The 18,319-nt window shown below is 31.3% G+C and overlaps 2 protein-coding genes across 2 annotated transcripts in view; one reads left to right on the top strand and one right to left on the bottom strand.

Annotated features, from left to right (window-relative positions):
* The window catches only part of LOC138936252 (collagen alpha-1(IV) chain), a 120,156-nt gene that overhangs the window by 90,029 nt on the left and 11,808 nt on the right, over nucleotides 1–18,319 (bottom strand). The gene's annotated exons all lie outside the window — the stretch shown is intronic.
* Tat (Tyrosine aminotransferase) lies at nucleotides 334–16,423 on the top strand. Its single transcript, XM_070301518.1, has 11 exons — nucleotides 334–662; nucleotides 6,827–6,931; nucleotides 7,303–7,370; nucleotides 8,932–9,090; nucleotides 10,857–11,048; nucleotides 11,677–11,759; nucleotides 13,703–13,772; nucleotides 14,693–14,821; nucleotides 14,898–14,981; nucleotides 15,215–15,313; nucleotides 16,032–16,423. Exons 1-11 carry the CDS (start codon nucleotides 521–523, stop codon nucleotides 16,191–16,193), a joined length of 1,293 nt encoding a protein of 430 aa, XP_070157619.1. The 5' UTR covers nucleotides 334–520; the 3' UTR covers nucleotides 16,194–16,423.

The following is an 18,319-nucleotide window of genomic DNA, read 5'->3' as shown; positions in this document are numbered from 1 at the left end:
ACTGTAACTCGTGAGTAAACAGTTACAGCGTATAATTGCATAAACATTAACAGAGAGACGCAACAAAATACAAACGGCGAAGTTGAGGTTCCAAATTCTGAGAGACGATGGGTAGATAGGAGAGAACGTAAGGCAGGCATACTCTTGTTTTGATCTTACACGGATGACAACGTTGTCGTAGCTGTTCTCAAGGCGCGCTCGTTTTCTCTACGTAAGCACGGAATCCGTTTAATTAATTATGAAAGAAGGTGTGGCGTCGAATGGACCAATCCGACCGGTTCGTTTGTCCTCGAGCCTCTGTAGAGCATTTCGATTATTAGCGTGCCGTCTCGATTGGGACTCAGTGACAGAGAGCGAGCCGTGCGAGGATCGTCGATTCCGTAAATATCTGCGTTATCGCGAGATATATCTGCATACATTATCTCCTGTGGAGGACATAAGTATCTTTCCACACACAGTTCTCTATCGAAAAGATCGACCGGTGAAGTTTCCACGGGAGATTTTTTCCGCCCACGACGAGATGTCCGCGTCCAGTTTCCGTGAACGTTGGAACGTTTGCGCCTCTAACATCGCTCGGACGACACACAATCCTATAAGATCGATCGTGGAAAATATCGTCGTCGAGCCGAATCCTAACAAATCTATGATCGCGTTGTCTATCGGTGAGTAAAAATCGTCCTAGTTTTACGAAGATATATTATTTGTGTTTTTAAAATCGAACGAGAGAGATTGGCTAGAGAAGCCAAGAAGTACCTACATACAAGAAAATTTGAATCTTATTGTTAGTTTACCATATGCTTTACTTTTTTTTTATATATATAATAGTCATTTAAGCCATTATCTAGTCAATTATTATCTAGTCAATTAAGCCATTATTAAATGTCTGTTATTCATTTTATATAATTCTATTATATATATATATATATATATATATATATATATATATATATGGCTTAATGGTCTTAATTGACTAGATAATAATTGACTAGATAATGGCTTAAATGAATAGATAATAAGAAAAGAAATATAGCATATAAAGATATAAATATTATAATAAAAAATATATATATTTGAAAACAGAATTATATTTATAAAAATATAATTATTGCAATTTAATGTTTATAGCGAAAAAAAGTAAAAGCTTATAAAATAATGTTTACCAAAAAAAAAAATATATATATGAAATATATATATAAATTTATATAAAAATGATTTTATATCACATGTCTTTTATATAATAAATAAAATTATATACATATACAAGAAAGTGAGAAAGATATATATATATATATATATATATATATATATATATATATATATATATATATATACAGGGTGTTTTATTTTAAAGGACTAACTCAAATATCTCAGAAACACTGCGTTAAATCGAAAAATGTTTCAAACAAAAGTTGTTTGGTTTCGAGGGGGCCATAAGATGGTACCATTGGTTTGACCTTCAAGAATCATTTGAAGGTCACGTGAAGGTCAACTTTAAAATCTTAAATGGAAACCCTCATTTTTTATTTAGTATTCTTGTAGCTGACATTGAGAGCTTTCCAAAACACTATAATAAAGTATTTTTTTATTAAGTACTTTTTGAGTAATTTTATATTTCGATCTGACATATTTTGATATAAAAAATTAAATATCTCGTAAAATATTTAGTTTTTGATAATCTTACCGTAATACTTCTATGTACAGAGTAATGAGACAAATCAATTAGTATAAAGAGAAAAATTGTTTTTAAGAAAATTATTTGCAATGTATTTTTTAAAACAATTATTTGTTTTTTTTGGCACTAATTAATTTGTCTTATTATTCTGTACATAGAACTATTACGGTAAAATTATCGAAAACTGAATATTTTACGAAATATTTTATTTTTTATATCAAAATATGTCAGATTAAAATATAAAATAACTCAAAAAGTACTTAATGAAAAAATACTTTATTATAGCGTTTTGGAAAGCTCTCGATGTCAGCTATAAGAATACTAAATAAAAAATGGGGGTTTCTATTTAAGATTTTAAGGTTGACCTTCACATGATCTTCAAATGATTTTCCAAGGTCAAATAATTGTCACCATCTTATGGCCCCCTTAAAGCCACACAACTTTTGTTTGAAACATTTTTCGATTTAACGCAGTGTTTCTGAGATATTTGAGTGAATCCTTTAAAATGGGACACCCTGTATATATCTGACAACATTTGACAATCCTGCTGTAATTCTTTGGCTTTTCATCCTTCATTCAGCGAGAGGTGAATGAAATAGAAAAACACAAGAGATGATGGTGTAGTTATTTTTTTACGCGAGGAAAAAGATAACAGACATGAACCGACCCGACCGATCATTCTCCATTGTGAAGGAAAAGAAAAGGATTGTCGCGTATCCTGTATTATAAAAATTGTGCAGCGATAAACGTGCACGTAAAATTACAAAATAATCTGTCTTTAGTTTCGCTAATGTATGAAACAAGGTAGCAATTAAAAGGCCTTTCACACGGGGTATATTGTACAGTGTTTTGCTGAAAAATTGCAGCGCGCGATTTATATCCAGAAATCGCTGTCGCGATTAAACTCGTCAGATTGATAAAAAAAAAAAATAAATTATTATACTTTTATTTATTTTACTTGAGGCACATTGCAAAATATGCAAATAAAGAGCCATCTACAAAGGTGAAATGTTGGTAAATGCGAGCAAATGCATACAAATTTGCAAACTTTCGCTGTATCCTACGAGTAGATTTTCAATATGCGCGGTCTCCGGTCATTGGGGAAAAAAAAAAAAAAAAAAAGTTTGATATATTGATCGATGCAACATAGGTCAAATATGCAGTGCGAGGAAAATATGTTAGAATATGAAAAAGCGTATTTTGATTAACTCGAAAAGTCCGCAGGAATTACGTCGAAAATATCAAAATTTCGATTCAATCTACATTCGTGTTTTCGAGCATAAAATATTTATATTATTTTTCGTAATATTCTTCTACAAATATTTCAACTTAATATTTTTTTTAAATAAAATTAAAATGTGAAAGACAATTAATAATTGTGTATGCGCGATCTCTTTTATTATATATTACAATAAATTTGATATTGTTAGATTTATAAATATTGGATAAACTAATATCGGTTTAAAGGGGTTTGATAAAGTACGGATGACACAATCATTATTATACGCCATTTTTTTTTTTGCGTAAACGAGCCCCATGATCGGTGATTTTTCATAAATTTGCGGAATTTATGAATTTACGAGACGCATGTAATGCATCTGCGTAAATAACGGATGCGTTTAATTTTCTGTCTATTATCTCTTCATATAATGGAAAAAATTTTCAACATTCCGATAACAGCTTGTTTATTTTAATTCTGCTGTCAGATTAAAAATTAAAAATAAGATTTTCTTAACTTATCAAAAATAAAAAATAAACTTTCCTTGAAATTCATCCTAATATATATTACATTTTGTTCTCTTTTATAATCTGGTTAAAAAAAAAAAAAACCTGGGGTTAACTTCTTCCTAAGATCTCCGAGCTTCTCTCTCTCTCTCTCTCTCTCTCTCTCTGTCTCTCATCCGGAAGTATTGAAACTTAATACACAGTTCGCTTTGGAAAATATTGATACGCAGACACACGGTGAAAGATAGACAATATTTCGTTTGCCGATTCTATTGTATTTCTAGAAGAAATAACTTTTTTAAAAGTTTACCAAATAAAAGCTTCTCAAGCAGTAAAACAATTCCAATATACTTGGGTCGATCAAATTCCTGCGACGCCTAATATATAAAGGAAAAAAATGCTACATTTAATATCGGAAATTTTTCCATCTTATACAATTCCAATCAATTACGTGCATTACAGAAATTAGTACATAAATATGTAGACAGAATGGAATTGTGCTTTTTTGATAATAAATATCATGAAAATAATTAATAGTCTAAAAAAAAAAAAAAAAAAAAAAAAATCAGCCTTGACAATTTCTGGATGCAAGGTTTTTTTCACAGAAAAATTTCCATGTTATACTAATTTTTTCGATTCTATAAATGATGTCGATTTTATATATTAAAAGAGAAAAAGTTAATTTATTAACTCAATATTTAACAAAATATTGAGAGAGAATATTGATAGAATTATAGACAGCAATTTAAAATGTTTTCTTTTTTTTTTTTCCACGAATATTCTTTCGCAATATTTTGTTAGTAAAAATGAAAGAGGCTACGAAACTATTTTAAAGAGTTGCGTAAAATTGAAGCGCTTCAAGAATTTTTATCTCAAATTGCATTGTATATTTTGTTCGTTTTAATTCTTTCGAAAGTTTTCAAACTTCCCCTGCGGAGATACGCGATTTTATCCATAGGGTTGTATAAGCGATGAAAAGTTAAAAGGCTTTAAAAGTTAAAATGATAGCGACGCGTGAGTCCTCTTAACATTTGCAGCGTACGAGTGATGCAAAATGCGGATGTGTCAGAATGTATCGGAAAAACGTCCTCGGCAAATTTCATACCGAAACTGTGTAAAACTCTGACAGATGCGAGCACACGAATCTAAATATATTTCGATACAAATCTTACCCGGCTATGCCAGCGGCTGTATATATTTTCAAAAGCTTTCTTTCATTCTATACATATGCAATTCGAAGGAGATTATAACGCCGGAAAATGGAACGGTGGCGTCATAAAAATGTTCGAAAAGTGCTATCTTTTTTTTACTTTTGTAAAACAAGATGAAAATTGTGCAAACTAGAAACTTGCATATTGCTTCCCCCATTAATAATACTCTATCTATGTAAAAATATTTAACCCGATATCTCAAAATTTACAACAGTTACAGCGAAACATTTCTCAAAGAATTCAACATTTTTGGAACATTCCAATTCTAAACAAATTGGCATAGAGAACTGGAAAAAAAAACTTTGTCGCGAAAGCAAATACTTCCTCTATGAGAGGAAGCAAAAAATGAGTAAAATAAAAAGATATGATATTAAATTGAGATTGACGTCACACAAGAGATCTTTCTAAAAGATTTTTATATGTTTTGATGAAAAAGATGAAATTTCAGTAAATTTCGAATGATTCGGAAGTAGCAACCTTTTCGTGAGATCGTTTTTTCCGAGAAACAATATATTCTATGATGTGCGTATACAGGGTGTCCCTAATTTAAATGGCAAAACTTCATGAGCGTGTAGGGACCGAAAAACCAAGACAAGAAGTCCTTTAGAGGTTTGCTCGTTTTTGTTCCATTTTAGAGAAAATCGCTAAAATTCAATCTCTCATTGTCAGTTGCTCTTTTGAGTTGATTGGCACCGAATAAACTTTCTGCTTCAAGGTTCCTTACATACGTAAACACTCGATGTTATCCTTTACGGTGCCAATCAATTCAAGAGAGCAATTAAGAGACCGAATCATAGATGCAGGGCACCAAATATCACTAGAACAATGTCTAGCTGCAGTTAATGAGATCAGTGCTAGATGTAACGCTTGCGTTGCTGCAAGAGGGCAACATTTTGAACAATATCTGCATTAAATAGATGATAACATAAATAAAATGTAAATAAATAAGTAAAAAAACGAAAACTTGTTTTGTTTCTTTTTTTTGTGATTTTGCTCCAAAATGGAGCAAAAACGAGCAAACCTCTAAAGAACTTTCTGTCATAGCTTTTCGGTCCCCTACACGCTCCTGAAGTTTTGCCATTTAAATTGTGGACACTCTATATATATATAGTGTATCACTTTCGGTGAAATTTCAGTGTATGATTCTACTCAAAAAAAATATTCCAAAACCGGTTTATAAGTTTCATAACACGCTGAAAAGATCGATAGTAAAAGCGAGGAATTTTATTACATTTTTTCCTTCTCTATCATATAAGAGAAATGTTCATGCTATATTATTTTTGAAACTCATACTTTCAAAAAATCGATTCCATCAAAAAAAAAAGTAATATATAGTTATATCCTGCAGTAAAGAGAGAGAGAGAGAGAGAGAGAGAGAGAGCAACAGTAAAAAAATAAATAAATGAGTGAAAAAATCCGCACACATTCCATATTAATAATATTACAATATATATAAGATAAAGAAATATATATAGGAAAATGAGAGAGAGAGAGAGAGAGAGAATATATTGTATATTAATAAAATATATTTAATAAAATCGAAGTTGAAATATGACTTTCTCGAAGAAAAGTCAGGATTATTTTATTTTTTATTATTGTTTTCAGTTTTCATGACCCGATAGAAATTTAATTAGAGTCCGTACTCTATGTAGAATATTTTTTACCATATATGTAGTATGAAGTAATATATACACGCGCAAACTGAAAATTAGTTACTTAAAATTAATAAAATCAATTATTCGTGAAATATCTAAACTTTCGACATTGCAATATAATATCTATAATTTATAATTCGCTGACAGTTCTCTGAAAAATTTCAGCGTTTGCATCAATATTAACTGATATATCGAGTGTAATAAAAATGTGAGATATAACATGTTAACCGCAACATTGTCGAAACACGATTCCTCCCGATTAACGGCGACAAAGTTGTAATTACGTAAATTTCGAACTCGACGAGCTAAAAATATACACATTGACAACGCGTCTGTAAACAGCATTTCCTACGGTTATGCTAGTGACAATTCAATAATCAACGGCACACGTACGCGTAATTAGTTATGTATTGTGTGAAACCATAGTGGCAAATGTTCGGCAGCAAACTAGATTTATACGATTAGCGACTTATCGACTCGTAATCGCGCGATAATCGATATACCAATGTTCACGGTATTTTTTTTAAATGAATCTCTCATCGTGTTATTGTGCTATTTTGAAGGCGATCCTACAACCTTCGGCAATTTGAAGCCACCAAAGGAGGTGATCGAGGCTGTTCAAGAGAGCGTGGCTTCGCAACTGTACAATGGATATGCGCCGAGCACAGGTACATGTTTTATTCTAACAATAAGATGTACGAGTTTAGCTAAGTCGTTATTTAAATCTCTGTTCAATTTACGAAAAAAATGATAAAAAAATCCGTTAATAATCGAAATTGACATTACATTTGAATACCCTATTATATTATCGTTTTTAAATTAAATATACATATATTATTTAAATATATAATTGCTACAAACAATTAATAATTATATATGTCATGATTATTCATGAGATCAATATACATGATGTAAATTATTAATTATATATTTTACAAGGAATATATTGTATATTCACATCGTGTATGTTACATCGCAAACTAGATATTAATTATGATTATTCAGAAAAGGGAGAAATTGATTTATCCATTATCCACAGGTTATCAGAGGGCGCGGGAAGCCGTAGCTGAATACAGCTCAAATGAGTTCGTGAAAGTCGATTCCAAGGTACGATAGACGTACGTGCCTATATCAAATATCGATGACAGATCGGCCAACACGCGTGTGGCGAACTAATTTAAAGTCATTGATGCCTTTGTATCCTGAGGTTTTCTCGTCACGTGTATACGGTCGTGTTTCATTTATTCAACCAAGGATATTTTATTGTTATTTATTCAGGAAGAATAAAACGGAGGGACAAAATTGCCAAAGTTATTTAAATATTAATAACAGTTTCGGGCGTGCAAGGAAACTGTAAATATTTCTTTCAGTCGCGAGAAAGAAAAAGGTGTCATCTAGGTATTACAGGGATTACTTCCGCGACGAGGTTGATTGTATTGTATATTCCGTGCACTCGTACAATCTCGAGGATAAGTTAATTAACTTGGCGCTGTAAAATCTCGCGAGATGGAAATCGCGCATGTGGATAGAAAGAGATATATATATATATATATATATATATGTCTTTATTGACTCCCCAATGGGATTGCAATCTCTTACACTTTACAAATTTTCCACATATATTTCATTTTTCTTACATTTTCTGCTCTTACAACTAACGCTCCTACACTTAATCTAACGCTTTACTACAACCGCTTTCCTTTTTCCTCTCTCTTGCTCTTCCCCCTTGCTCCTCACGCTCCCCTTTCCTCCTTCATCCTTATGCCCTTATCTCTTTTCGCCCTTCTTCCTTGTTCCTAACTCCTAACCCTCTTTATGTCTCCTTCCTATTCCCCTCCTTTTTATCCTTCTTTCCTTCCCTGTCATTCCTCCTTCTCTTCTATAAAGAGGTATATGGTGGGATAAGATCCGAGCGGAATCGAACCCGGGACGTGGCACTTGTCAGCCCGCGACTCAACGCTCTAAGCCACTCATCGCCCCTATATATATATATATAAATATATATATATATATATATATATATATATATATATATATCGATAAAACGATACAAAGTATTGAAAACAAATGAGCGGATCAATTTTTAATTTCATAAGCGATTTATTAAATTATCCGAGCAAATATGAAATTATATTCCAAAAACTTTATATAATATTATATTATCGGATAATGGGAAAGAGAAGAGGAAAAGAGAGAGAGAGAGAAAGAGAGAAAGCGTAAATTAAATTTACAAGCATAAAATAATATTATTTCTCTTTGGAGAATTTTTAATCCTGTCCTTTTTCATATTTTTTGTCGTGCTACATAATTATGATTATATGCACATAAATATCGCGCATAAAGTTTATTTTTCTGTAGTAAAACTCTTGCAATAAATAATTATGTAATATTTCCTTGTATCCACATCTTTATCTATTTCTTTTTTAATTTCGTATATATATATATATATATATATATATATATTTTTTTTTAGTTTTGATACAACATCGAAATTTATCAAAATATATCGAATAAATTCGAAAAAAATATGGAAAGCGCGTAAAAAGTACGAAAATAATTAAAAATGTTTTTATCGTGAAAAAAGTTTTTTTTTTTTTATTTTACTGCACATTTAATATGACACGAATGAAAGTGAATAATTTATTTCACATTTCTATATTTGCCCTAGGACGTAATCCTGTGTAGTGGATGTTCTTGCGCACTTGACTTATGTATCACGGCTTTAGCTCGAGAAGGCCAAAACATCTTAATTCCTCGTCCCGGCTTTTCGATCTATCGAACGTTGGCGGAGGGTCTTGGTATCACGGTTAAATCGTACGACTTACGTGTGAGTATCCCTCTCGAAAAAAAGAAATTCAACGTCTTCATATATTCGTATTAAAATAAAAATATATTTTACGCAGTAAAATATGTGTATTTAATAATAAATAATAAAATAATATAATAATTGATAAGTTGTTGGAATCTTTACATATAAAATTTCTAACAAGATTATATATTAAATTATATTTTAAATGTATTTTGCACGAATATATTGTTATTCGGTATAAATTTCAACGTACGAGTTGATATTATCTTAAACGCGGAGCTTTAAACGTAAATAATCAATAACCGGTTGACTGTCGACAATTGTGAATATGAATTATGTCATTTACACACACAAGTGATATTTCAATATAATAAAATTTATCGATTTCCGCGTGGCAACTATTGATTTTCAGTTTTGCGTCTGTGAATGATGACGAATCAAAAACGTGAATTACACGTTTGACTAGACTCTTGTACGGATCATTTAAAATTCGTACATTGTTTAACGATTATATTCGTGTGACAATCCGATCATTATACAAATACATTTTTTTACCAAATATCTTGAATAGAGATAAAACGACTGTTTCGAAAAAAAAAAAAAAAAAAAAAAAAAACAATAAAGATCCAAATTTTTTTTCAGAGACACAAACGAATTTATTTATAAAAATGCAAAAATTTTAAAAAAGAAATTGTGCTTTTAGAATAAAAAAAAAATTTTTTTTTTATATTATGTTATTTCGCGGGAATGTCTTAAAAGTTTATATTAATTTTTAAAATTTAAAATTTTTTAATAATTGATTTATTTGCTTAAAACGCATTTTAAATCATATATACAGATAATGAACAGCGCAATGAACACTTGTTTTTCATATTCTCGTGATAAGGTACAAAATGTTGATCGATACCGCAGTGACAGCAGTTACTCTGTAATAATCGCGCCTGTAAAAGAGAAGGTAATATTACACGCTACCATGTTACACCGTCATTAATGAGAAACGTGCATAACAGGCGTCTGCCATATTTCTTAAGTTACGCATTATTACAAAACGCACATCAAGAGAAAATCAGGTTTAGCAGACGGTTTTATATGCAAAAATATTCCATTTCGTTAATATCTTTAAATTTATTAACCGTCTATATGACGTGAATATCGCGAAAAACAATGAGTGTGCATAATGTCCTGTTTTAGTATGCACGAGGGCAGATTGCAGACGAAATTTTTTATCACGAGCCACGTTAATTATATATATATATATTTTTTTTTTTTCTATTAGACGTGCCAAGAAATAAAAATTTATATATATTAAAAATTTTTTAATTCCTTTCGGTTTTTCAAATAAAATCTAAAGCGTAGTTTGTAATAACAATTAAATGGTGGAGATTTTTTATTCGCTCTTATTTTAGCTTGCTAAAAGTATTTAATTTTTAATATTAAATAATTTCATTATTTTATTTGATAAGGAGCACACATGAAAATACATTTACCCAAAGTATCATAAATTGTTTCGATTTGGCGCGATATAATTTCGCCAAAAAAGATTAAATTTCTGTCTTAAGGTGCACTTGCAAAAAAAAAAAAAAAAAAAATTGTTATCTAAATATTTTTACTGCGGTAAAATTCGATTCGTAAAAAATTCGAAACTATCAAAGAATTTATATAGAGAAGGCGCGTGATTTTTCCGAGACGTTCCCTTGCACGTTAGGGAGAGAGTATATATGAAGATCCGAGAGGGGGCCATTCACACGAATGCATCCTATTAATGTTAATCGTTCGTTTCGCAGCCCGAACTCGGTTGGGAGATCGATCTGGACGACCTGGAGGGACAAATCGACGAGTCGACGGCGGCGATTGTTATAAACAATCCTTCGAACCCGTGCGGTTCTGTGTTCAATCGCGACCATATACTTGACATTCTCGACATCGCCGCTCGTTATTACGTACCCATTATAGCCGATGAGATTTACGAGCACATGGTACGTGCCCGAATATTACGCTTTTCCCGCAAGTATCGAGTGACAAATCGTTTCATTTGCTGGCTTCGAAATAAAGAGCGCACGCCACGTCCTTTTGCTTCCAAAGGGGATACGCAATTAATTCGCGAACGCGAATATGCAAAATCCGGTGCCCAAAATCCGGAAAGATTGCGCTTCGTTGTCGCATCAAGGGAAGAATTTTTACAATAATTTTACTAAAGAAATTAGATTTTACTCATAAAACATTTTCTTTTTCTTTCGTGGTTTTTTTTTTTTTTTTTTTTTTTTTTTTTTTTTTTTTTTTTTTTTTAATGGGGTAGAGTGAGAATCTTTTTAAAGAGATTTACTTTAACGATATATGATTTATATCGTATGTAAAAGAATTTCGTGAATTTTTATAATTAAAATTTTATTATTGCAATTTAAGACATAAAAGTACTCATACAAATTCTATGTGATTTATTCTTATGTGACGTATAATGGAAGCAGAAGCTTTTTTTGAACAAAAATTCGATGAGACGAAGTAACGTCTGGCTGTCACTACTTTGCGTTATTTTCTGTCATATGCAGACGAAATATACGTACCAATTATGCGCAAGTAAATTTTTCGCCTCTCCTCTGTTTTCAGGTATTTCCAGGACGGACTTTCCACTCATTAGCGTCTCTATCGACCGAAGTTCCTATTTTGTCGTGCAGCGGACTGACTAAAAGGTATGCTGGAACGTGAAGTGACTGTAAAACTCCCGTATTTCGGCGTTGAAACCCGGGCGCGAGATTTTAATATTTTAGAATTTTTACGCGCAAGATTAATGTATAATTTTGCATTAAATAAAACGACTGGCTGGCTATTCTACCTCTTGAAACAATGCCATGTTATATATTTCATGCTTAATGGTTTAGATGCTTGGAAAATCAAGAGAGAGGTCAAAAGTGATGAAGATGGTCGATCTAAAATATAAGAATTTTCGTAGCCCAAAGCTTTAATATTTGATTCAAAAAAGCGCGTTTGAAATCAGGAATTTAAAAAATTTTTTAAATCCAAATATTTATTTCCTCGAAGGAAAAAAAAAATACATACACGCGCTTTACATTTATTTTAAATATTATATAAATACGGTAATATAGATCATTCAAAAATAATTTTAAAAATATAGCACTTCCTCTCTTCTGTTTTTTAATCAAGTTTTTTCCTCACTTTCAGTGATCTTCTATTATCTTCTTTCATCGCGAAAATATGTAGCGAAGCAAACGATTCGTGAAATTGACGAAAAGATTCCTTAGGAGAGAAAACGTGCGCGTTTCGCTGTAAAATTTTTCGTCCGATTTTCGAAAATAAGACGAGGATTGATTGAGCGTGAATAAAACGTTCGCGATCAAAGCCGAAAGGACGTTATTTCAAAGTTTCGTGATTGTGCCTCCATTGTTCTGGCGGTATCAGATTTGAAACGCAACTTAATTTACGATCGCATCGTTTACGTCGTAAACGAGTTCCTGCGGCTGTTAATAAATTTTTCATTATAAAGTACAATATATTTTACGTGCCATATTAAGGATAAATCGCAAATAATAAATAAGAATTTTTCATACAAAATTCAACAATATACGTATACGTATAATATTCGAAATTAAAATTATGATATGATCGATTGTGAAATAAAAATAAAATTACAAAGCAAATAATGGATGAATTACATAAATATGCTGTAATATGATAGTTTAATAATAGTAAGCCGGACACAAGCTTATTAGTTAATAAATACAATTTCGTGTAATGTAAATTTCTCTTAAAATATGATACTTGAAATATATATTAAAATCAATATTTTATAATCAAAATAAATTGAATCTCTCCCAAAAATTTTTTGTATATAATAATTAACTGCTCAGATGAAATACACTGATTCACTTGGAATAAATTAATTAAGCGTGAATTGCCGAGTTCTATGCTGCTTTCATTTAACACAATAATATTCGTATTAATGAGAGGAAAAATCGAAAAAGAAGAGTATAATGATTCCGTCCGCAAAATCAATATGAAAATTGGATTACTTTAATATAGAATTATACCGTTGATCGTAATCATAATAGACATTATTAATACAACGAGATAGCAGATTAATAATTGTAATGTATGATTTAAAAAATTATCTTGGAGAATAGAGGATGTATATTTTTTTATACATTGTATTTGCGGCGCACGCCAAACTTTTTGCAACCGTACAACAATTGCCTTGACGAATAACGCTAAATGGAATTGCGTGCAGCAATAAAAAAAAGATCCTGTTATTCTACGAAAGCTTGGACTTTGCCTTTGTATCGCAACAATTGGGGCGAGACTCTTAACGTTATATTAAAATAATTTCTATTAAATAATTTTGAAAAATATTTAAGAAAATCAATAAATAAGTTTTTTTACGCAAATATTAAAATTAGAATTAAAATTTTTAAATCAATTAATCAATTGTATAATATAATTATTTCTATAGAAGAGCATATTTCTCTCTCTCTCTCTCTCTCTCTCTCTCAGTTTTAAACTATATATAAAAATTGTTTATTGTGAAATAAAATTATCCCTTGTAGGGAAGTAACCTTGCCAGTAATCTATAAAGTGAAATCTGACAACAGATACTTAATCTTGTTCTCTTTTTTTACAGATTTCTGGTACCAGGCTGGCGCATGGGATGGATAATAATCCATGATCGTCAAAATGTGCTCGAAACTGAAGTGGGTAAACGCAATACGTAACCGTTCGAAAATAATTACTTCTCTGACGGCGTTGTTTCCGTAACAAGGCAGGGCATATCGCGGCGAGTTCGGTATCGCACATTACAGATCGATTAAATTTCGTTGATTAAACTTTATTCCGTCATTCGACGCCAATCGTATCTTTAATTCCTTGCAAAGGTGCGTCCGCCTTTGAACGAACTTTGAATCGCCTCGTCGCGCATCGTTACTAAATATATATTTGTGTTCTTTAATAACTTTCGCAAGTCTTTTCGCCGATTCAGATAGGTAATTAAAATAAGATTTCTGAAAGAGAATCCAATCGAGAAGTTTCACTCAAGCGTATATTGCTGTGTAAAAAAAATTCTATGTAAGACATTTCAATCAAAGGGTTTCTCTTTTATTGCTACGCTTTATGATTTTATAATAGAAAATTTCTCAAATAAGTTTCAAATAAAATTAATCAAGATAAAATTTCTAGAATGTATATATCTGAAACGTAAAAAGCAATTGATTTCTTTTTCTGTTTTCTTCTTTGCAATATATACATATCTTTTTTCTTTTCTCCACATGCGCTCGTTCATTATTTTATTATGTATATTTATATTTTCTCTTAAAAAAAAAGAAAAAAAAAGAACGACTGTGTGTGAGTCTTTGACAATGTTCTCTGATAGGCGAATATTGTACAAGCTGATAAATATTTGTCGATTTTCTTTTGAAAGTTTCTATGTCTGTTCAGATTTACAAGACACAGCCTTACGTATAATCTTTCCTGTATAAATCGCATTCTTCCAGAAGTTGTTCATTTTATAATATATTTATTATTTTGCTAACAATTAAAAAATATTGTAAAACAATAAAAAAATTATATATATATATAATAGACATTTAATAAATTTTTAATTTACTGTTGTTTCTAGATTCGTAAAGGCTTGCATTGCTTGAGTCAACGGATAATTGGCAGTAATACAATTATTCAAGGTGCCTTGCCTGCGATACTTCGTCAAACACCACAAAATTTCTTCGACGATGTTATCCGTACCTTATACGTAAGTTTCCTCGATTTTAAATATATAATGGACATATTATAAATTCATTTAATATATAAAATTCGCAATATTACAGTCACACTCCAAATTGGCATACAGCTGCATAATAAAGATTCCGGGCCTAAAGCCGATAATGCCGGACGGAGCGATGTATATGATGGTAATAATTTAAAATTAACACAACCACACCCTTGTATAATTTCAAGAATCACAGCGTATTGTTTGACAGTACGTAGCTCGCGGGATAAAGCAGTAAATGTTAATTGAACGCCCGATAAATAGATCGTAAAATTAGTCGGTGCACAGCCGCCATTTATACGTTATACACAAATACCATCAGCAAGGTGGACCGATTGTAATTTACGAGCTATAAATTATTGAATCGATTTCTAGGTCTACATCGATCTATCGTGTTTTCCGGAATTTAATTCCGACCTGGAATTCGTACAACGATTGCTAATGGAAGAATCCGTGTTCTGCCTGCCCGGCCAGGTTCGTTTCTGACGTTTAAATTATTAATTGATCATTTTTAATTCTAAATTATCATCTCGGAAATTCCTGCACGTATACAAAAAAAAAAAAGAAAAATAAAAAGAAAAAGGAATACCGAAGCTTTTTGAAATTACATTTCATGGTATGCCGATATTTAATGCTGACGTTTAAAATATGTCGTAAAAAATCAAAACATTACTTTATAACGATAATTTACTGTACAAATATTTAAATATAAATTCCTTTTAATAATTAATGTGAATGCAAAGTATTCCACAAATACTCTCAATATATTAAATTGTAGAAGTTGTAAAACAAATTTATTGCAATAATTTTGCAGTGAGTGGATATTAAACTTTTAAACGATAAATTCGAAAATTATTTATTAATCAATAAATCTCGATTTGAGCTTGTTTCTTTCTCTCTCTCTCTCTCTCTCTCTCTCTCTCTCTCTCTCTCTCTACATCTAATACATCAAATGTATCAAATATTTCAATTATTGATTTATATTACAAGGATACATACAATCCGTTATTTTAAATGTACGATTATAATAATAATTTAATAATAATAATAAGTTAATTTTGCACATTTCTATTATATTTTTTATTCAAGAAAAGACTATTCTTTAATCATAAAAGCACGTTAGTTTAAAAAGAGCTTCTTAGAAATGTTATGTGATTTTACTTATCTTTCATATTCCCGTTTAATTCCCCAGTGCTTTGATTATCCCTCTTACATGAGACTGGTAATCACTGTACCGGATAACATGCTCGAGGAAGCTTGTCAAAGGATTCAAGAATTTTGCGAGAGACATCATTATAAAACGGCAGAGATCGCAGGGAGAAATAGTTTCGTCGATGTGGAAATTCCATATTAAAAGACAATCCACCATATGTCAGAGTCTCACTAATATTTGCATTAACTCGCTGATTATCTCTCACACAGATTGTGTCCAAGAAAAATCTTTCAGCCTTGGTTTTTGCTCTTGTGTATATGTATATGCATCTTCATTTCTATGTTTTTATCTATATAAAATCTACATCTTTTGTATCTCTACGTCTTTTCCTCTAAGTATATGATTAGATAATAAATGTTGATTATATGTGATTTAAATAGTTTTTATATATTTATGAACATTATGCACCGATCTGTCATCTTATTCAATACGAATGTTTTGTAAGGCACGTACGATTTATCAGATACGTCGCTCTAATTATATATATAAAAATAAAAGATGAGATTTAACACTCACCGAAAGCTGGCTGTCTCGCTGTTGCTCGATGCCTCCCTCCTCTTCCCCCTTCTCACCTACCGGTTGTCACGCTCAGCTGATTCACACAACACACGCGTTCGCGGAAATGAGGTTAACTACGATCGCACGACACTTTGTGCGACACTCTCATACAAGCGATACGCACTTTATTACATTGCGATGAAAGGTATAACGCGAAGAAAACGCGATCGACACGATTCACACGACATCTGCGATTAACGCACAATAGATATTCGCACGGTCAATTTATCGTGTAAATCGACATGACGCACTGCTACTTCTTTTGCTGCTACCTTCACTTCCCGCGCCTCCCGCACTGTAAATAGCAAACCCATACAGCACTAAAGCTTGCAACAACATTGCTGCAACATTGCAATATTGCATATTGCAGTTTAATGTTGTAGAAATATTGCAAAGACATTATTTTACAATATAACTTTAGCAATGTTAGCTAGTTTATTTGTTTACCGTTATGCGGCGCATGTTGCGCTACCTATTCCGCATTTAATTTTTAGTCACGATGATTATATAAAATTTACAAAGAGCGGCTAGTAAGATTAAAAAGATATAATAACTATTTTTATTAATTTAGGTCGTATGATATGACTCCAATACAGGGGCTCAGACATTGGACTAAGAATTCTTTTAATAGTTTCCATTCTTATATAAAATCAAAAATTTGATAATAATTTTCTAATATGCAAAAGATACTTCAGATTTTAATAAATAAATTTTGAGATTATATAAAGACAAGAGAGATGTGAAAAAACTCGTATGCGTAAATTCACCACAATCTTTTTGCATCCGGATATCTGAATATTTCGGATACAAAGAAATTGTGAATTTACACAATTGCAAATTGAGTTTTTTCTTATTTCTCTTAGATATTCTCTGTCACTGAAGGAAGTCGAATGTGTACTGAAAAATTTACATTTTATAATTTTGTTATTATTATAATACAGAAAATCTATCTACACACTAGATCCTGACTCTTATAGGCCTAATTTCTTATTATTTTTTTCATATATTAAGAATATTATGTCGATAAATATACATAAAGCATTATTGCATATACCATATATTATATTGCTATGTTGCAGCAATATTATATTGCAATATTTCTGTAGGCGGACATTTTGTTGTTACTGCAATATCATAACAATGTTGTAGCAACATTTCGCAATGTTTCTGCAATGTTGCAATCTTGCAGAAAAATGTTGCTGCAATGTTGTTGCAATCTTGCGGTGCTGTATGGGAAATAGATAGGTTAGATAATTTTAGAGAATGCAATTGTTGATATACTCAAATAATACATAGTATAATATATATAATTATAAGCTTCTAATCAAGTATTATAAGTTCAAATTTTGAAGCTAAATGCCCGGGATGTGCAATATTCGAAGATGCACACGCGATGGATTTTGATGAAATAATCTCGCGAAATACGCGTCGTAACGGATCATTCAGATACAAAAGCTGCATTTGTGCTACATTGACGGCTGATAGGTATTAAAATACAAGGCTAATTACGGCTATACTTACTAATGAAACGCGTTCGAACGCTCGATCCGTCTCATGCGCGAAAACGTCGAAACGATTAACTGCAACTTCACTTCGATGCCATGCGATACGAGTCGAGTTGGATAAAGTTCCGAAAAGTACTGACTCCCGATTTTTTTCAAACTCAATATTCTTACAGTATTTTGATGAGCTGATTACGAATATCATAG

This window comes from Polyergus mexicanus, unplaced genomic scaffold (assembly GCF_030449975.1).
Source record: "Polyergus mexicanus isolate NDT 795.1 unplaced genomic scaffold, iyPolMexi1.0 SCAF_9, whole genome shotgun sequence".
NCBI lineage: Eukaryota > Metazoa > Arthropoda > Insecta > Hymenoptera > Formicidae > Polyergus > Polyergus mexicanus.
The sequence above is the reverse complement of the archived record's forward strand: the minus strand, read 5'-3'. Positions and strand labels throughout refer to the sequence as shown.

What these genes read in the sequence shown, in the direction of transcription:
- Tat (XM_070301518.1), top strand. Translation starts at nt 521, where the DNA reads ATGTCCGCGTCCAGTTTCCGTGAACGTTGGAACGTTTGCGCCTCTAAC. An exon ending in TGGATATGCGCCGAGCACAG is followed by an intron (nt 6,932 to 7,302) that starts GTACATGTTTTA and finishes CATTATCCACAG; the next exon opens with GTTATCAGAGGGCGCGGGAA. An exon ending in TCGTGAAAGTCGATTCCAAG is followed by an intron (nt 7,371 to 8,931) that starts GTACGATAGACG and finishes TATTTGCCCTAG; the next exon opens with GACGTAATCCTGTGTAGTGG.